This window comes from Monodelphis domestica, chromosome 5 (genome assembly GCF_027887165.1).
Source record: "Monodelphis domestica isolate mMonDom1 chromosome 5, mMonDom1.pri, whole genome shotgun sequence".
Taxonomy (NCBI): domain Eukaryota; kingdom Metazoa; phylum Chordata; class Mammalia; order Didelphimorphia; family Didelphidae; genus Monodelphis; species Monodelphis domestica.
The window spans coordinates 285381895-285402118 of NC_077231.1; the positions used below are offsets into that span (position 1 = coordinate 285381895).

The window sequence follows — 20224 nt, forward strand, 5'->3', positions numbered from 1 at the left end:
ATAGGTAATTGACTTTTCTTACTAAACAAAAGGATGAGAGAAATCCATTTAAGAAGAGTAAAAAATGAAAATGGAGCCAGCTCTTAGCAGAGTCCATTCAGCCACACAAATGAAGAAATATCACAAACTCTTACAAAATTCTCCCACCACCACTAGTTTGGAGTTCTAACAGATGAACTCAAAAATAACTGTCAGATGAGGTTAGTTAAATTCATCTCCCAGCAGCCAGACTGAAAAAAGCACACAAATCATTTTTACAGAATTACTTTGGTGTCTGTTCAGGAGGTATTAGCCCCCATTAGAAACTGTTTTTGCCAGATACTTCTCTTCCAGCGGTAAACTATTATAAATGTATTTGGCCATTAGGAAATATGCTGTTCTTAAAGAACAAAAATTATAGTAGCTTTCAGTGTTTGGTTTAAAAAGAATGATCATGTTGTCCCATTCTTTGTAGATTTCCAGATAATAGCTCTATATAATAAAAAATGAAAGTACAGTTCTAAAAAAAAGAGGTACAGGTATCTCAATTTTTTCTTTCAAAAGAAAAGTCTTACATTTGTCCTATTTTGAATTTAGAAAGTTGAGTACAATAGATCTCTTAGGAGGAAGGGCTATAGAAATATAAACTACTTTCCTTAAGAAATTCCCAGGTATTCATGAGTTTAACTATTTTACCTTTAAAGTCATTGAAAACATTACTTATGTCTATTCTTCATCTTTTTCTAGTGCAACATTTAGCAACACAACATAAAAAATGAATATTAATTATGTCTATTCAAAGAAACCTTGAGGGAAAGCACAGCTTGGAACATAGAGAAACTACTATCTTCAGAAAGTTTCAAGTTGCAGTATTAGTACCTTTAAAATCATCAAAGTAGGACTGGAAAGTATACATAAAGAGAAGACTATTCGGTGGCAGATGTTGCTTATAAAAAAAAATCACCATAACTATAAAACAAACAAAAAATACTTTTTATTCTGCCACTGATCTTTTTGAATCTTTATTTTAAAATTGAAGTCTTTTGACTTGATGCTTTTAAATCCCTCAGCAAAGTCATCCTCTTTAAGTATGTAAATGAAAATATCTATACGCTTTCAAAGTGCCTATTGGAGTTGCAATGAGTAAAAAAATAACTGACCTGTTCCAGAGAGCAGCAGAGCAGTGTCTTGTGTAGAAGGAGTGAAGGCTAAGTCGTCTGAGTCTAATTCATTCCACTTTTGTTCTGTTTCACACCACGCCTCTAGGTTTTGTAGCCAAGTGAGCTTTCATTTACATGAGATTAAAAAAAAATTATCTTCCAGGAAATAAACTTCAGAAGAATTTGCAACACATTTTGTTTTGTTGTTACATGCTAATATATATCCCACATAGCTAAATTTTTCAGGAAATGGATTTGAGAGAATACCCTCTCATTTGAAAAAAATTCAAACCTTCTAAACATACTCACCGCTGCCAAAATACAAATACCTGCAGATGACTAACTGAAAGACCAAAATAAAAATGCACTCAAGGACATCCGAGCAGATAAAATTACATGCATGCCTTTAGAGCATTAAATGCTATTGCTCTCTTTTTACAAGGAAACTTCGATCTTTCTTTCTGTAATAGTTGTCTGATGCTTGAGAAAAGGAAATAATTGCAATTGAAAGCAAACTCTCAAAAGAAAGTTATTTGTATCTAATATTAACTCTTAAACAGTTATTTGGTAGAGTTATAATCTTGGTTTTGCATTGCATTTTTAATCATATCATTCAGAGTCTTTGCCTCTTTCTGACTTCACCAGTCACCAAGCATTTATAAAGCACTTGCCATTTCCCAGGCACTGGGCTAGGCACTTGGGATGCAAATGCAAAAAGTGAAATAAGGCCCTTCTCTATAAGACAACTGCAAACATAAGGACATTCCGAATAAATGTAAAAAGAATGTGTAAAGATTAAAATTTGGGGGGAGACTGAGGCAGGTAGAAATTAGTTTCTCTCTGCAAGGAGTATTATATTTTATGAGGTTTATTAAAGGTTAAGGATTAAAGAAAATACAGAATAAGAAAGCACATGCCTTGGCCAGAGAGGCCTAGACAGAATAACCTCGCATCATGAAAGAGACGCGTCTGCTCCAAAACAGAAGTCCAAAAGAGTCCGAGACTATTCACAACCAGGTTTAAATACCCCATCTCGCTCTCAGCCCAGGCGAGAATTCAGTGAGATTAGAGGACATTCTGGGGAAGTGGAGCAAGGGCTTCTGGGGATTGAAGTCCTGGATTTGAGTCTATTTTTACAAATGCCAGGTAGCTTGGAAGGGAGAGTACCAGCAGTTGGGCAGGAATCAAGGAGGGCTTCATATAGCACAGGTCAGCAAGCTAAGGCCAAGGCCAAATCTTTTCTGTGACCCGGGAGCAAAGGAGATTTTTAAATTTTAAAATAGAATAAAACTCTATATTTCAATAAAAAACTTTACTTGAAGCCCATAGTTTATCAACCCCTAAAGAAGGTGGTGTTTGAGCTGTGTCTTGATGAAAGAAGAGTAGAAGCGAGGCAGGGTAGAATCCTAGGCACAGGGGATAGCTAGTACCAGGTTTTGAGGTGTGTGGAGTGTCCAAGGAAAGCCAGTTTATCTGGATCACTGAGTGTGGGGAAAAGATGTCTTATAAGCTCGAGAATAAAAGGTTGTGCAGTTTCAAAAGATTAAACAAATGAATTTTAATACTAAGGTCAGTAAGGAGCCACTGAGGTTTATTGAGGAATGTAGGGACCTGGTGAGATCTGTGTGTAGAGGAGGCCTGGGGTGGAGAGAGAAATGGGGCAGGGAGAATTTTCTCATAATTGGCCCCAGAATTAACCATTTCAGAGCAGCTAGATAGTAAATGTATAACTAAATTCTGTTGATTCTACCTTTATGGCACTGCTGGTATGGGGTTCCCCTTTTCTCTGACCATGCCACCACCCAGTTGCAGACCTGTATCATCTGCTGCCTGGACTATTGTACTCCCTGCCTCTTCTCTTCACAATCTAGTCTGTTCTCCTTGTAGCTGTCAGGTTGATTTTCTGAAATCCTATGTCTGACCATGTTGTCCTTCTGTTGAGTAAACTCCAGTGGTTCTCTATTATTTCTGATATTGAATATAAAATCCTCTGGTTTTTAATGTTCTTAGTAACCCATCCCCTCACTTCCCTTTCTACTATTTTTACACTTTTCTCCCATCCACTTATCTTCCTCTGCCATCCCATAACACTGGCCTCCTTGCTGTTCCTCACAGAAGATACTCCACCTCCAGACTTGGTGCATCTTCATTATCTGTCTCCTCTATGCCTGGAATTATCTTCCTCCTCCGATCTTTCTCCTGTCTTGTCTGACTTCAAGTCCCAGCTAAAATGCCACCCTCTTTTTTTCTGATCCCCATTAATTAGGTGACTTCCCCTAACATTATCTCCAATTTAACCTATGAGCAACTTGATTAAAATGAATGAGATTTGAAAAATGTGAAATTAGATTTAGTGTCAATTACAAATTGGCAGCTTTCTCCTCAGCCTGCATTCACCTACCATTTTGCATGAATACGATATGCTGTGTACTTTATAGCTACAGTCATAATACATTTTTTTAAAAAAGCCTTTCAAAAATATTCAACAGGAAGAATATTTCAGATGAAAACCCTGCCAATACAGAAAGGAAGAGGCTTGTTTTTACATTAGAACAACAAATGGATGTAATTTAAACAACATGAGAGTGGTCATAGAAATTCTACCAAAAGAACAAGATGTCGAGATGGCTGAATCTGTGATATGGAATATTATAAACATGAAGATAAAATAAAAGAAAGACAAAGTCACATGAGCTTCTTGTGGTTTGCAAACCACCACAAGAAATAGAAGATGGACTGAAGATCGCCATCAAAACCACATCCTCTTGGTAAAGCAGCCAGCCAGAAAAATGCTTTGCATTGATTTAAAACAGTGAAAGAAATGAAAATGAAGTCAATAGTGAAGAAACATTGATTGCAAGTCAGTTGGTTCATAGACTTGAAAACTGAGTTCATTTGCATAGTTTCAGATCGGAGAGGCTGATAGTACAAATGAAGATGTGGCAGCTAAATATCTCTGATATTTTGAAGAAAATAATTGAAAGAGGGAGGGGCATTGAGAAACAAATTTGTAATGTGTTTCATGAAACGAGCTTATTCTGGAAATTGATGTCTTCTAGAAGTTACTACGTTTCTAAGAAAGAAAAACTTAACCTGGATCACCTTGGTTTTATTTGGAGATAAAGTAAATGGAGATTCTAAATTAAACTAAAGCTTGTTTATTGGTTTCAAAATCTTCATACTCTCAGAGGCTACTACCATTTCTATTTTTTTGGCAGTCAAATAAGAAAGCCTAGGTGACTAAAGACGAATTTTCAAATTTTTTTCAGCTGTTGAAAAACATTGCAAGAACAATAATATCACAAGCATTATTGATTTTAAACAGTCCTCCATTTATACTTGAATCATTATGAGAGAATGCATTTAGAGTCAAGGAAGGTAGATGACGCTCTCTGTACTTACCAACATATATATGAAGGTTTGAAGAAAGAGAATGGTTCAGTATAAACTGCTAAAATATTTCTTTTATTTTTTTTTGTTAATCCTTACCTTCCATCTTAGAATTAATACTGTGTATTGGTTCTAAGGCAGAAGAATTGTAAGGACTAGGCAATGAGGGTTAACTGACTTATAGTGTCACACAGCTGGAAAGTGTCCGAGGTCAAATTCGAACCCAGGACCTCTCATCTCTAGGCCTGGTTCTCAATCAACTGAGCCACCCAGCTTCCCCCTTGCTAAAATATTTCTAGCAATAATAATTACAACTTTAATTCTATCATGAGTGAAAGCTTATCTTTAAATATGACATTCATTCATTTTTTAATTTTTAAAAATTTTGCTATCTACAACTTCATTATTTATAATGAACTTGAATAAGAAATATATTTTCTTTATCATTTGCAATTATATTAACAGATTAAATTTTTATTTTATGAATTTTAATTGCATGTTTCCATTGGATTGAAGCCAATGATATTTTTATATAAGTATAATTTCAAATAGTATGAATTCAGATAATGCAACTATTTTTCGGAATTTATTATTCACACTAATTCAGTACTAGTTGTATATCTTGTTTGTACTGTGTCAAGAAAGACTCATTCCCTCCCCCTCCTGAATAACGTACCTGTCCATCAGACATTCCTCACATAACACAGTTGCTCCAGGTTTTGCATCCATGAACATGTTGTACGTGAATAAAAAGTGAGGGGGGTCTTTACTGGGGCTTCTGACTTGGAACAGACTAGGGAGCAGGGCAGGCAGGTAACAGGGAAAAGAGGAAGTGACTGGCAGACCAGGCAACACGTGGTCAGGTTACTTAAAGGAATGATTGTCTACCCTTTCTAATAAACTTTACAAAATATATATCTGGATAGAAATAGTAATTCATTTCTTACAGTACATACATGTTTGCATGTTTTCCCCTGTGAGAACATGAGTTCCTTGAGAACAGAGCCTAGATTTTGCTTTTCTTTGCATTTCCTGCACTTTTACCCCAGTGCCTGACTCCTAGTAGGTAGATAAATGTTAGTTGACTTGCCTTGACTCTCTTATTCATATTGTATTTCCTAAAGTGCTCAGCATTCACCAGTTGTATAAAACTTTGTGCTAGAGCAGTAGAAAAGTCAGGATATAAACCCAAGTCAGACAGCCCGAGCCCTCAAGAAACTCATGGTCTAGTTGGGGAGACAATCCCTAGGGAAGGTTTCAGATACAAATCAGATGGAAAGGTCCCATGGTCCTCAGGGCACAGCAGCAAAGTCAATGCTCACGCCTCTTCTTTCCTGTCATTTCCACTGATAAAATTAGATCAGTTTCTGATGCTGAGCCAGTTGACACTCAAACAAAAGCATTGTTTATCCCAAAACTTTTAGCTTCAGGGTCCTGGACAGAGACTGGTGAAAAATGGCCTTCCAGGTGGTGATGGTGGTTTGGCCTTCCAGGCAGCACCCAGCTCCTCCTATCTCTCCCTTGTGAGGCCTGGCTGCTTTGAGGTGGTTACTTGTCCTGTGAGTAACAGTCATTTGGCAGTTGGTCAGAATGGCCTCTCCTTCTGCAAAGGAGCCACCTCCCCAGATGATGGCTTTTAAAATTATTTATTTATTTATTAAGAATATTTTTTCATGGTTCCATGATTCATACTCTTTCCGTGTTCCTTTCCCTCCCCTCTCCCAGAGCTGAAGAGCAATTCCACTGGGTCATATGTGTATCATTGTTCAAAACCCATTTCCATATTATTCATAATAGAGGGATCATTTAAAGCCCCAACTCCCATCCTATCCCCATCAAATCACATGATCGATCCTTGGTTTTTCTTCTGTTTCTGCTCCCACAGTTCTTTGTCTGGATGTGGAGAGCATTCTTTCTTACAAGTTTCTCTGGATTGTCTTGGGTCATTGCATTGCTGCTAGTAGAGAAGTTCATTACATTTAATTGTGCCACTGTTTCCAGATGATGGTTTTGAGAGTGGTGGTAGGGTATGGGCGCTGCCACCCTGGGACCTCTGTGCTTATTTACTCTTTGATGATAATTGGCCAGTGGTGGTGGTGATGAGGCAGGAGGCCACCCTCTCCTCTCAAAGACAGCTGCTGAGCACATTTGTTGGAATGAATTTTCCTCCCTATCACTATAACCTCTTTTTGCCTTCTTAACTGACCTCTGGCCACCTATACCCATTAAACTTTGAACAGGTCACAAAGCATAAAGGAAGAGGTTCTGGGTGAGATTCCTGGGAGACAAAGATTCTAGGCTCAGGATCTAACTTCTCTGAGCCCATGTTTCTCATGTGGGTCATGAGGGAGCTGAACTGGAACAACACCAAGGCTCAGATAGTTTACCCCAAGACCCACCATTTTCTCAGGGAGAGGAGTTTACTCTCAACTAATGCAAGTCACCAACATCCACAATGCACAATCTTAGAGAATGGCCTCAGATACTGAAAGGACTTTCCCACAGTAACATGGCTAGTTAGCACCCAAGATCAAAAGTGAACTTAGGATTTCATGACGCCAAAGACATCTTCCCTCTCATATACCTCACTGCCTTCTTTCACTTAAATGCTTAGAAAGATATACTTCATCAGATGACAATGAGGTTCAGCAAATCATTCAATAAATCAAACAACCCACCCTTACAAGTGAAATTTCCCCACCCATAAAATACATTCTGATGGAAAGTCAGCTTGCCGGGGAAATCTTTTTCCCTTAAATTCCAATAGAAATCTTCCGTCACAATGTGAGAATATTTCCTGTTGATCAGTGTGATCTGTGATTGTGGTTTTTCTATTGTCTGCAGCAGTACAGCATCATAGAACATTATTTAAAGTCAACTGTCAGGGAGCTGTTTAGCAGAGTGTGTGTGTGTCACAGTTTCCCAAAAGCCATCCTGCATGTTACTCCCAACACTTTCCCCATCACTGGCCACCTTTGATTCCAAAGTCTCTGGAAGATTATATAAGCTGCTGGCTTAATTTTAACCTTTCCAGGCCAGAGTCTGCTCTTGGGACTTCTGGTCCCAATTGGTGTTTGCCTTAATTGCTCACTACCACTAACCTTGAACCCAGACTTACACACACACACACACACACACACACACACACACACTCACACACACCCTTTCTAGTTCTTTCCAGTTCAAAATCTACACCCCTCTAGGCCCATTCATCATCCTTATAAATTTCCAAACCAAAATACCCCTTGCTGGCTATTACTCCCCTATATGTAGTACCTTCTTTATCAGAATGTAATTCTGTAGAAGGCAGAGACATCTTTCCTTTCCTATTTGTATCCACAGAGCTTACCAGAGAAGGAAGCCATGGGGATGGGGACTTGACCTATTTCATTGGTATAGAAAATTCCTTGATGAGGAAACTCCCTCTCCCGATCCAGATCAGGACCTTCTCAGAAACTTAGGGTCTTAGAGAGTGGTTGAGAGCACAGGGAGGGTAAGTGATGCAGCCAGAAAAAGACAAAACTTGAACTCAGTTCTTCCTGGCTTCAAGGTTGTCAGCTCTTTATTCCCCCGTCCACATAGCAAGTACTTAAAAAATGTTCTTTCATTCATTCCCAACTTGATCATTTCCTTCTACTATAAGAAAAGTTATTATAAGAATGAACAATCCTAAAGAAAATGAACTTGTACTAAAAATCAAATTAGAATGTGCTGCTGAGAAAGGTGTCTTGGCTGTATTTTGGGAATCTTTTAAAGAATCTTCAGACTAAGACTTTCACTGATACAGCTTAGGTACAATATAGACAGCTGGGCTAAGTGACCTTCTGAGGTACTTTTAAGTTCTGTGATTCCATGATACTACATTTTTACAAGTTTTATTTTATGTTTGTAAGTTATTTATATTAACAAGTATATGTTATAACAAATTTCCACATAAGTTTTCTGAAATTTTAATTTTTTAAAAGACACAAAGCAGAAGTTAGGTGGCCCAGTGAATAGAGAACCAGGCCTGGAATTGGGAGGACATGGGTTCAAATGTGGCCTCAGATGCTTGTAGGCTGTATGACCCTGAGCAAATCACTTAACTCCATTGCCAGCCTTTATCACTCTTCTGTTGAAACAGAAAATAAGGGTTTTCATTTTCCAAAAGGCACCAAAATGATTTTTTTCTTGAGGGAAACATTTAAATTAGATGTAGTATTGTTATTTTTGCATGTGTGTGTGTGCGTGTATGTGTGTGTGAAAACTACATCATTTCATAATGAATCTTACTACCTTAAAAATCCAGTGACAGGGGTATCCTAGGGAGTCTGAATACATGTACTGTGTGTGCTTCACATGACTCCCAGACTGTATCTTGTGAAGATTAAATTGTAATCTGTAATCCCCTATTTTTAGATTTAAATCCCCAAAAGTGTAAACCCAGTATTTAAAATAGATCTACCCATTTTAACCACAAAAAGGTATGAACCAATCACAAAAAGGTGTGAACTAAAAAAAGTATGAACACCCATTTCATACATTAAGAGGGAGGTCTGTGACCCACATGTGAAAGAGTAGGCAGTCCTGAAGAGGAGCATCTGCTGTGATTGGTAGACGTAAAATTTAGGGGAGGTGACACAAGAGAAAAAGGTCTTTAAATAGTGGAAACAGACACACAGAGATCATTCAGTCACTTGGAATTGGACAGGAGCAGTCAGTCACTCAGGTTTGGAGTGAAGATCATCATCATTCAGTCACTCGGAGTTGGACTGGAGGACATTCACTTGGACTTGGAGTGAAGAACAGTCACTCAGAGCTGGAGGGAAAACAGATACTTGAGGAGAGACTGGAAGACAGACACTCAGACTTGGAGTGAAGACACTTGGCTGTGGAACTGAACCCCTGGAGGAGCTCATGCAGTAGACCTCAGACTGCTTTCCTTTTAGATGGTCACCATGGTGAGTTTAAAGGCTGACTTCCTTGCCCTTTCTGGAGGTGTGAACCTCTGAGAAAGGCCCATCATCTTGAGACTTTTTTCCCCTGATTGGTGCCTTAGAATTTCTAACTGGTTCAGAGGAAGATGGAGCTCTTTCTCTCTCTGTGTGTCTCCCCCTTTCCCTCTTCCTTAATATCTTCCCTCTATTGTAAAAAGAAACTACCATAAATTCCATTTTACTTTAGTATTTCATTTTGGGATTTAGAAATTAAATCTCTGGCAACTGCCAATTAAAATTCAGTCCAACCATAATAATATTTAACAAATTTGGCGACCATGTCAACAATTTGTATCCCATCTATCACCATTTTCTACCTCCTATCCTTTATTTTCTGTTTGCTCAATGATCCCAGAGTCTCAGAGGCAGAAGGAACCTCACAGGGCATGTGGTTTAATCTACCCCAGAACAAGTGTCCTTAGGACAAGAGCCTAACTGGCTACTTGGCCAGTATTTGCTTAGATGACCAGTGAAAGGGAAGCCACAACTTCCCAGTGCAGTGAAGAGGCCAGAACTGTTCAGAAACTTTCTTCATGTCAAACCTAAATTCATGTATTTGCAACTTCTGTCAGCCCTAGTCCTGTCATTTAGGGCCGGGCACTCCATGCCTGAGTGTTCTCAGACAAAGCTCCTGCCCCAAGTTCTCTCCAGCCTAAACATTTCCACTGCCTTCACTCTCCTGGTTGCCCTTCTCTCAGTGGGCTCCAGATTATCAGTACCTCTCAATGGGATGCTGAAGGAGATAAGAAATGGGCACAAGGGGGCAGCTGGGTAGCTCAGTGGATTGAGAGCCAGGGCTAGAGATGGGAGGTCCTGGGTTCAAATCTGGCCTCAGACACTTCCTAGCTGTGTGACCCTGGGCAAGTCACTTGACCCCCATTGCCTAGCCCTTACCACTCTTCTGCCTTGGAATCATTGATTCCAAGACAAGGTAAGAGTTTAAAAAAAGAAATGAGCACAAGCAGTAGCACACATATCTAGGCTGATGTAGCTCTAGCACATCAACATCCTTGACATTATGCAGTGTTTGGACTAAAGACAACAACAGTTATTTTATCCACTCCATCTGTTTCAGCTAGAGCAGAAGAGTATCTCCTGGCCTTTCACCCAGATTCTCCCTGAATTTGTTTTATCTATGTTTGCATCCTGTTTTCCTGACTAAAGTGATATACAGGACACAGAAGAGCAGAGACTATATTGTGAGTGGTTGTATCAATGGCTACTTATCTGCCAAATTTCGTCTGTGGCTAAATGAAGAGATGAAATATTTGCGAAGGGGTTTTCCATTTTCCGTAAAAGCAAGAAAAATCTGAACACTTGCTGATTTTTCCATTTGAGATTTATTCTCACCTCCATTACCTTAACTGAACCTAAAAGGGAGGAAGTAAAATTGAAAAGAAAAACTTTAGCCCATGCTATGTTATTTTGTTAGATTGTATAAAACAAAGTTGAATTATTGAATTGCTTTTGTCCAAAATGTATTTACTTTCCTAAGTTCCCTGGGCACACATGTTCAAAGCCAGTCACTGGGCACAGCAGTTATTTCCATCCATAAGAGAAGAGCCAGCCACAGAAAAAGAAGATGTCACAGTGGGTGGAGAAGGTCATAAATTGCCCCATGCCTTGAATGTTTTAAAACCATGAACTGTCAGATGGGGAAAGGAAGAGAATTCTGGAAAAAATCTGTGTTGTCAAAGATATCCATTCTCTAGTCTCCTCTCTGATTAAAACCAGAGGATTAATCTGGAGAAGTAGTCAGTGTTTGATGGCCAGATTGCTCCCTAGGGAGACAAATGCTCTCCAATACAACAGCTTCTAAATCTTACATCTCTATTAAATAATCTCTTTGAAAGTAAGTAAACATCAGGGAGAACAACATGTTGGTCTTCATGTGGGCAGTGTCTTCCCACATATGGGCCTCTTTTTTATACCTGATGTTTTTAAGACCAAGTTCCAAAGAGAACTAAGGAATGAGCCAATCTAAAAAGAAGACTCATTCATTTCTTCAAGGAGCTCTAACATATTCTCTGTGGGGACTCCTGCCACTGTAGCTAGTCCTGATCTTTGAGAGTTACTTTGTTGTAAGAGCCAAAAACTAAGCCTTCAGCCAAGTCAGTTATGAGCTTTTGCAAATTTAACTAGACTAGTTCTCAATCCTTCATTGCCACAACTTGGATTCTACTGACATTTTCTGAGAAACCTGAATTAGCTATGGAGAATTTTCTGAAGCAGTAGTGAGTGCCTCACTGTTCCTCTGCTACTTTTTTTAGTGGAATGGAAATTTTTAAATTGAGAGCAGACTTCTTGTAAATACCTTCCTACTTGGCTCATTTTTTTAAAAAACAGAATTTAGTTAAAAGTTCTTTTTGCTTATCCTAGCGGCGTGGTAGAAGAAGCTTTGTTTCTACAAAAATGGAAAACTTCACATCAGGGAAGGAAAAAAAGTATATGCACATTTTTACCTGCTATGTACAGTTAGTTATACAACTGAATTTCTAATGCTCAGTGACATACTTTGTCTTTTTTTATTTCTTTGTATAGTCAGTGAAAAGGTCTTTTCCTTCCCCTTCTTTTATAAATCTTCTAGGATACTGGAATTCAATCAACAGGAATTTGTGTTGTAGAAATCCTAATCGCCATAGTTTTAGCGAGAATCTGTGCTATGACACATCTGCTTTATATCTGTTTGAGGAATCTTCTTGTTCCTATACAAAACTAAGATGGGGGGAGAATCTTCTGTTTGTCACACTACTGGGCTTCCCCTCAACAAAATTTGTTCCCAAGTCCATTGCCCAGGGCCCTCACCAAAGTCCTTCTCTATGCCTTTCCACCGCACAAGGGTGGCCAAGAATCTCCAAGGCCATACCCCTGGCACATACGTTCTAGAAAAACTCCTTGCCAATCATTTTTGGCTTCAGATATCAACCTTGTGACAAATTCTCTCTCACTCTTCCACGACTAACTGAGTTTGCAGAGGCTGGACACTAGGCAAGTCATGAAAACCATCTACAAAAATATGAAGAAGTTGTGGAGACCCAGATTCTTGAAATCACAAAATTTTTTAAGAATTGAATTCCAAGCCAGAAAAATTGCAGGTCTCTTGGTCTTGCAGCCATGTATAAGAGGAGGAAATAAATGCCTCTGTGCAAGAGTTTGTGCAAGAGAGGCAGTCAGAAAAAGGTAGACTAGGAAATGGCTGGTGAGAGCCTCCTCTCGGCTTTCTCTTATTATTCATTAGCCCCCCCACCCCCCCACACACACATAGCAGCAGCAGCAGCAGCAACAGCAGCAGGGGCTTCACTAAAATCCATGTGGTTTTAGATTGGCTGTTATGTACTTTTAAAATGGGCAGATTCCACTCTGTGTGCCTGTCATCTCTCTTTCACTGACAGACACTGAAAGAGCTTCCTGAGTCAATTACTCAATAAGGTGAAGTGGTGTTCTAGATGAAGAATGCCGGTGATTAAAGGGGAAACCATTAGTCCTCTGTAACCTTTCTTCCAATGACCAACTGAGATAAGATCTATAAAGTACTTAGCCCAGTCACTGGCTCATAATAGGTGCTTCAAAAAAGTTTGTACCTTTTCCCCAGTGCCTTTATCCCTGCTTTCCTTTGTCTCTGGACAAATTTCCCTCTCTCTCTCTGTCTCTTATCTACCTTTTCTCTGTGATCTCTTCTCATTTCCTACAACCTGGAGGATTAAAGCAACTGTTTATTTTGGGCCCTGCCTCTCTTTAGTTGCTGCTGCTTTTTCCTGAATGGGTTCTATGACCAATTTCACAAACCACCCATTTTTTAAATAGCTTTTCTCCAAACAATTCCTCCCAAGATCCTTTCTTGGAATAATCTTTTTTTCTTCAAAAAACCTTCACCTTCTGTTTTAGACTAATACTCACTATTGGTTCCAAGACAGAAGAGAGGTAAGGGCTAGGCAGTGGAGATTAGATGACTTGCCCAGGGTCACACAGCTAGGAAGTGTCTGAGGCCAGATATGACGCCAGAATCTCCAGTCTCTTTATCCACTGAGCCACCTAGCTGCCTAACAATCTTTCTGGTTAAAGAGCAAAACTGACTTGTTATGCCAAGTTAACACTCCTTTTTGATTAAATTGCAATATAGCTTTATCACCTGAGTCTACACTCCTTCTGCCAGGAATATTCATTGTCATAGAATTTCAGAACTGGAATTGCCCTAGAAACCATCATTTGACAGAACTTAAAGTTTGACTTGCCTATAGTCTCCAAATTACCTAGTGTTAGAGCTAACATGTTCATCCCTGTGCTACAATTCCAAACCCATTATTCCCTCCATCACATTAAGCTGGGTGAGAAACATTGATGATAGAGAACTAAGAATTAAGACCTGGGTTCAAATCCTGATTTTGCCATATACTGCCTATGTGACCCTGGGCAAGTCAATTAACCTGTCAGAGCTCCAGGCAACTCTAAAAATGAGATGCAGAGAAGGTTAGACAAGTTCCCTATGGGAGTTCACTGACATAAATGGCATATGGGCCCCCTCTACCCTCTTCCTATATTGAATGAAAGGCATTATTATCAGTAAATTTGCCCAAGAAACACAGATGATAATGGCAAGAGTGGAGACTGGTTGTAGAGACTGTCTGTCATGGTAGCTGTTGGCCATGAAACTAGTTTATGTTCTTAATCAAGAGCCCTTATTTAACTATCCTCTAGAACACTGTTGTTATTTTAAGGAGCCATTTCTGGCAAATCATAGTAAGCCTTCAGATTATTTATTTCAAAACACATTTTACAAGAAGTTAAAAAAGTCATTTGAATTGTTGTAAGATCACGTTTAGACCTGTTTTAAGCATAGGCAGGCATCATATTTGCAATCATCCGATAATCTCTTTGACAGATTTAATATATAAGCAGCATGTTGATTTGTTTTGCCTCAAGGAACCTAGATGGTTATAGAAATGTTGACGAAAATGGTGAGATAAAAAAGAGAGAGAAGCAGACAGACAGAGAAAAAGAGAGAGTGTGTATGTTTATAAGGGAGATTTTAGTGGTTACTGGAGACTTCTAGCCAGGAAAAACAAAAGTTCTAAGTCTAAGTTTAAGTCTAAGTCTAGTGTATTTAAAAAAAAAACACAACATTGTACTTAAAGAAATAGAGAAATTCCATTTAAAATAATTGCAAAAAATGTAAAATACTTGGGAGTCTAATTACTAAGACACTCACAGAAACTATATGAATACAACTACAAAGTATTCTAAACAAATTAAGACATGTCTAAATAAATGGAGAAATATATAATACTCATGGGTAAGCCAAGCCATTATAATATAAATTACAATACTATATAAATTAATTTACTTTTTCAGTGCTATATTAATTCAGTGCTAAATTAATTTAATTAACTGGCACGATATAACATCGACATCGCAGCCTTAACGAAATATGCTTACCAGAAGAGGGATCACTCAGAGAACCCACCACTGGATACACCTTCTTCTGGAAAGGTAGAGCCACAAATGAAGACAGAATCCACGGTGTTGGCCTGGCTATCAAGACCAGTTTGCTCAAACAGCTGCCAGACTTGCCTGTGGGTATCAGCGAGAGGCTCATGAAGATCCATTTGCCTCTCAGCAAAGACCGGTATACCACAATCATCAGCGCATATGCCCCAACACTGACCAGCACAGAGGAGACCATCGAGCAGTTCTACTCTGACCTGCCGTCCTGCACTCAGTGCCCACCAATGACAACCTGATACTACTGGGAGACTTCAACGCCCGCTTTGGCCAGGACCATGAAAGATGGAAAGGAGTGCTCGGCAAACACGGCGTGGGCAAAATGAACAACAACGGCCTACTGCTACTCAGCAAATGCTCAGAGTTCGAACTCACCATCATGAACACTGTATTCAGAATGGCGAACAAATATAAAACAACATGGATGCACTCACGATTAAAACAGTGGCATCTCATTGACTACATCATTGTATGCCGGTGAGACATCCAGGATGTACAGATCACCAGAGCCATAAGAGGAGCTGAATGCTGGACAGACCACTGATTGGTTAGAGCAACTCTACAAATGCGCATTGCGCCTCACCATCCAAAACGCGCCCAGACAGTTCGCTCATTTTACAATGTTAGTCATCTTAGAGATCCATCTTATTTGCAAACATTCCAGTCCTGCCTGGACGACAAGCTGTCTGCCGAGGGACCACTCACTGGAAGCTCAACCGAGAAATGGAACCAGTTCAGAGACGCAGTGAAGGAAACATCAAAGGCAGTCCTAGGCCCCAAACAACGCAACCACAAGGACTGGTTCGACAAGAACAACACTGCTATTGAAGACCTATTGAGCAAAAAGAACAAAGCCTTTATGGAGTAGCAAAATAACTCAAACTCTGCTCCTAAAAATGACAGATTAAAGTCTCTCCAAGCCACGGCACAGTGTGAGATCAGGAAGATGCAATACCGATGGTGGGGGAAAAAGGCAGAAGAAATCGAGCACTTTGCTGGTACAAAAAACTACAAACAAATTTTCAGTGCCCTCAAGACTGTCTACGGGCCATTAAAACCCACCACCACTCCCTTGCTATCCTCTGATGGTGACACTCTCATAAAAGATAAAAAAGGCATCAGCAACAGGTGGAAAGAACACTTCAGTCAGCTTCTCAACCAACCCTCTGCAGTTGACCAAAGCGCCCTTGACCAGATCCCCCAAAACCACACCATTGAACAACTTGACATCCCTCCTTCAATAGAGGAAGTCCAAAAAGCCATTAAACAAATGAATGCAGGCAAGGCACCCGGTAAAGACGGGATCCCAACTGAGGTGTACACGGCCTTAAATGGAAAGGCGCTCCAGGCATTCCACATAGTGTTGACCAGCATATGGGAAGAGGAAGACATGCTCCCAGAACTCAGAGATGCCTTCATCGTAGCCCTATACAAGAACAAAGGCGCACAATCAGCCTGTGATAACTACAGAGGCATCTCACTATTCTCCACTGCTGGAAAGATCCTCGCCCGTGTTATACTCAACAGACTCCGGTCATCTGTTTCAGAGCAGAACCTGCCTGAATCACAATGTGGCTTCCGAACAGATCGCAGCACCATCAACATGGTCTTTATGGTGAGGCAAATGCAGGAAAAATGCCTTGAGCAGAACCTGAGTCTCTACATTGTCTTCATAGACCTGACAAAGGCGTTCGACACAGTGAACAGGGACGCATTGTGGGTGATCCTTAGCAAGCTCAGTTGCCCAGCAAAATTCATCAAACTGATCTAGCTCTTTCATGTCGACATGACAGGGGAAGTCCTATCTGGCGGAGAGACTTTCGATCGCTTCAACATCTCCAATGGTGTGAAACAAGGCTGTGTCCTCACTCTGGTGCTATTCAACCTATACTTCACCCAAGTATTACGACATGCTGTGATGGATCTAGACCTGGGTGTCTACATCAAATACCGACTGGATGGCTCACTATTCGACCTTCGCCGCCTGACTGCAAAAACAAAGACAACAGAGAGACTCATCCTGGAAGCTCTCTTCACAGATGACTGTGCTCTCATGGCCCACCAAGAAAATCATCTCCAAACCATTGTGGACAGGTTCTCTACAGCAACAAAACTGTTTGGCCTGACTATCAGCCTCAGCAAAACAGAGGTGCTGTTCCAACCTGCACCAGGGAGCCCAACGAACCAGCCATGCATTACAATCGACGGCACGCAGCTTTCTAACATCAACACTTTCAAGTACCTGGACAGCACCATCGCCAACGACGGGTCCCTTGACCACGAGATTAATGCCAGGATCCAAAAGGCCAGCCAGGCACTCAGGCACTATTGGCTCCAAGGCAGAAGGCAGAAGAGTGGTAAGGGCTAGGCAATGGGGGTCAAGTGACTTGCCCAGGGTCACACAGCTGGAAAGTGTCTGAGGCCAGATTTGAACCTAGAACCTCCCGTCTCTAGTACTGGCTCTCAATCCACTGAGCTACCCAGCTGCCCCCCCCCCCCCCCCGAGTACTTACCATTTTATAAAAATGTTAAGAAAACTGGAAAGTAATCTGGCAGCAATTAGATGTAGACCAACATCTCCTACCAAAATAAACTCCAAACATGATTTAAACATAAAAAATGACAGTTATAAACAACTTGGAGGAACTAGGAAAAAATTACTTTTCAGAGCTATGGAAAATGAAGGAAAGGAGGGAGAGAAAGAAGGAAGGGATGATTAATTAAGCATATACATGGCCAAAAACAGAAAGTAAAATGAACAATTTCAATTATTAAAAAGTATTTGCACAAATAAACCCAGTAGAGCTAAAATTAGAAGAAAAACAGGCAAAATGGAGGGAAAATCTTTGAAATAAGTTTCTCTGTGAAGGGAGAACTCATTAAAATTTATACAAACAAGGAGCCATTGCCCAAATCACAAATGTCGAAAGTTGTGAACAGACAGTTTTCAGAGGATAAAATCCAGATGATCAATAATCATATGAAAAAATGCTCCACATCATTAATAATTAGAGAAATGCAAATAAAACTTGTACTCATTAGATTGACAAGGTTGACAGTAAGGGAAAATGACAAATTTTGGAGATGTGAGAAAATCGGCACATAATTGAACAATTAGTAGAATTGTAAATTTGTCCACTCATTGTGGAAACAATTTGGAATTGTCCCCAAAACAATTAAGCTGTGCATACCCTCTACTGTAGTAATATCTGCTACCGTCTATAAGCCAAAGAGATGAAAGAAAGAAGAAAAGGACTCATGCAAAAAAATTTAGAGCAGCTCTGTTTATGATGGCAGAGAACTGAAAATTGAAAGAGTGCCCATCAAGTGGAAGATGGCTAACCAAGTTGTGGTATATGAGTGTAATGGAATAATGTTATAATGTAAGAAACAATGACATTTCAAAGAAACCTGGAAAGATTTATAACAACTGATAGAGAGTGAAGTAAGCAGGACCAGGAGAGCAATTTATACAAATAATAACAATATTATTAAGGCAAACAACTGAAAGACTTAGCAACTCTGTTCAACATAATGACCAGTCATGATTCCAGATGGCTCATGGTAAAATGTGTAACCTACTTTGAGAAGTGATAAACTCAGAATGTAAATTATCTATCTATCTATCTATCTATCTATCTATCTATCTATCTATCTATCTATCTATCTATATATCTATCTATCCTTCCATACATCCATCTACCTATCCACCTAGCTATCTGTGTGTGACTGTCTGTACACCTATCTATCTATCTATCTATGGAAATAGTCATGGTCCAAAATGCAGGAATTTATTTTACTTAACATGCTTATACCAACAGTTTTATCTTTCTTGTTCTTTCTGTGAAGGAAAAAGTGGAAGAGAATGGACCTTAATATGGAAAAAATTGTTTTAAATCATTATACTTTAATAAACATATAAATAAGACCTTAGTGTGATGGAATATGCTCTATGCCAGTGATGGTGAACCTTTTAGAGACTGTGTGCCATACTCCCCTCTTTCCCCCACACAGGAGAGAAAGAAAGCTCTCCCATTGGGCTGCTGGGGGGAGCAGCAGGTGAAGTGAGGAATGTCCTCAGCAAATATAGAGAGGGGGAGGGGAGTGGTCCAAACCCTCTGCTCTTCTCCAGCTCTGCCACCTGTGAGCTGCCCACCTTACCCCTTGTATGCTCCCATTGAGCTGCTGGTCAGAGGGGTGGGGATGTGAAAAAATGTCCTCAAGCATGGTGAAGAAGGGGAGGGGAGCAGCTCTCCCCAAGCCCCTCTGTCTTTCCAGTAATGAACTCTTGGGGAATATGGGGGCAGTGTGCCCACAGAGAGAAATCTACATGCCACCTTTGGCACCTGTAACATAGGTTTGCCATCACTGTCCTAGGCTCTTAGGAGTTTAGAAAGCCCCAGGTTGAGCCCTCTCCAGCTGCCTCATTGGATGAGAAGGCTGATATGAAGCAGGGTGTCCTGAAGAATGAGGCATATATATAGAAAGAGACCTACCCATGTTCATTTGGGAGAATGAAGTCCTAGAAACATCTCTGCCTTTACCCTAAGTCCTTCTTGGTTCCCTTTTGGTAGTGGGTATTGTATAAACTCTAATAGTTTAGTCACACATTACTTAATTTTGGCAGAATATACATGTTCTGAACAGGTAAGCCTTCTCTATTAGAATTTCACAACCTTTAGACTCTAAAGACTGTTTTGGTTGAAGACACTTCTGACCTAAGAGCAGCAAACGGATCCTTATTTCTTTCCCTTCTGATATTTCCTACAGTTTCTCATGCTGATGGAATTCAGTCTTTGTACTTCAGAAACTTATTTACTCATTTGGGGAATGATTTGGGCTGTGCTGGTTTACATTTTCCATCATTCAAAGGTTTGGGCCTTTTATTGTTGTTTTGCCAGGAATAAATACATCAGTAGTTCAAGAGAAAAAAAATGAGGAGTTTTAAGGTCAAAGGATCTTTTTTGAAATATTCCATTCATTTATTTTCTTTTTTAGGAGCTGGGAATCCAAATTGTAAGATTGCAATTGTCTTGGGTAGAAGTAAGAATTCTTCGGCGTCCAGGTAATAAAATAAGTTCTGATTTTACAATCTGGTTAGATGCCAAAGATAGTTTCACAAAAATGAAACACAATTTCCAGAAAGCACACAAGTAAAGTATGTTGTGAAAGTGAATTTGACATAATCATCATTCATTATAACTTTGCCAAAGTATGTAT

At 39.7% G+C, this 20224-nt stretch overlaps 2 protein-coding genes across 3 annotated transcripts in view; one reads left to right on the forward strand and one right to left on the reverse strand.

Annotated features, from left to right (window-relative positions):
• ACAD11 (acyl-CoA dehydrogenase family member 11) overlaps positions 1-20224 on the forward strand; it is an 87873-nt gene that overhangs the window by 57367 nt on the left and 10282 nt on the right. Inside the window, exon 14 of the mRNA XM_001369357.4 lies at positions 20003-20069. Coding sequence (XP_001369394.2) covers positions 20003-20069 — 67 coding nt within the window. The remainder of the gene's footprint in view (positions 1-20002; positions 20070-20224) is intronic.
• The window catches only part of ACKR4 (atypical chemokine receptor 4), a 30296-nt gene that overhangs the window by 3891 nt on the left and 6181 nt on the right, over positions 1-20224 (reverse strand). The window contains exon 2 of one of the 2 annotated variants that reach the window (XM_056800235.1): positions 1140-1263. The gene's annotated coding sequence lies outside the window, so the exon portion shown is untranslated. Of the gene's footprint in view, positions 1-1139; positions 1352-20224 lie in introns of those variants that run through there. The other variant, XM_007505098.2, reaches the window with a different exon arrangement.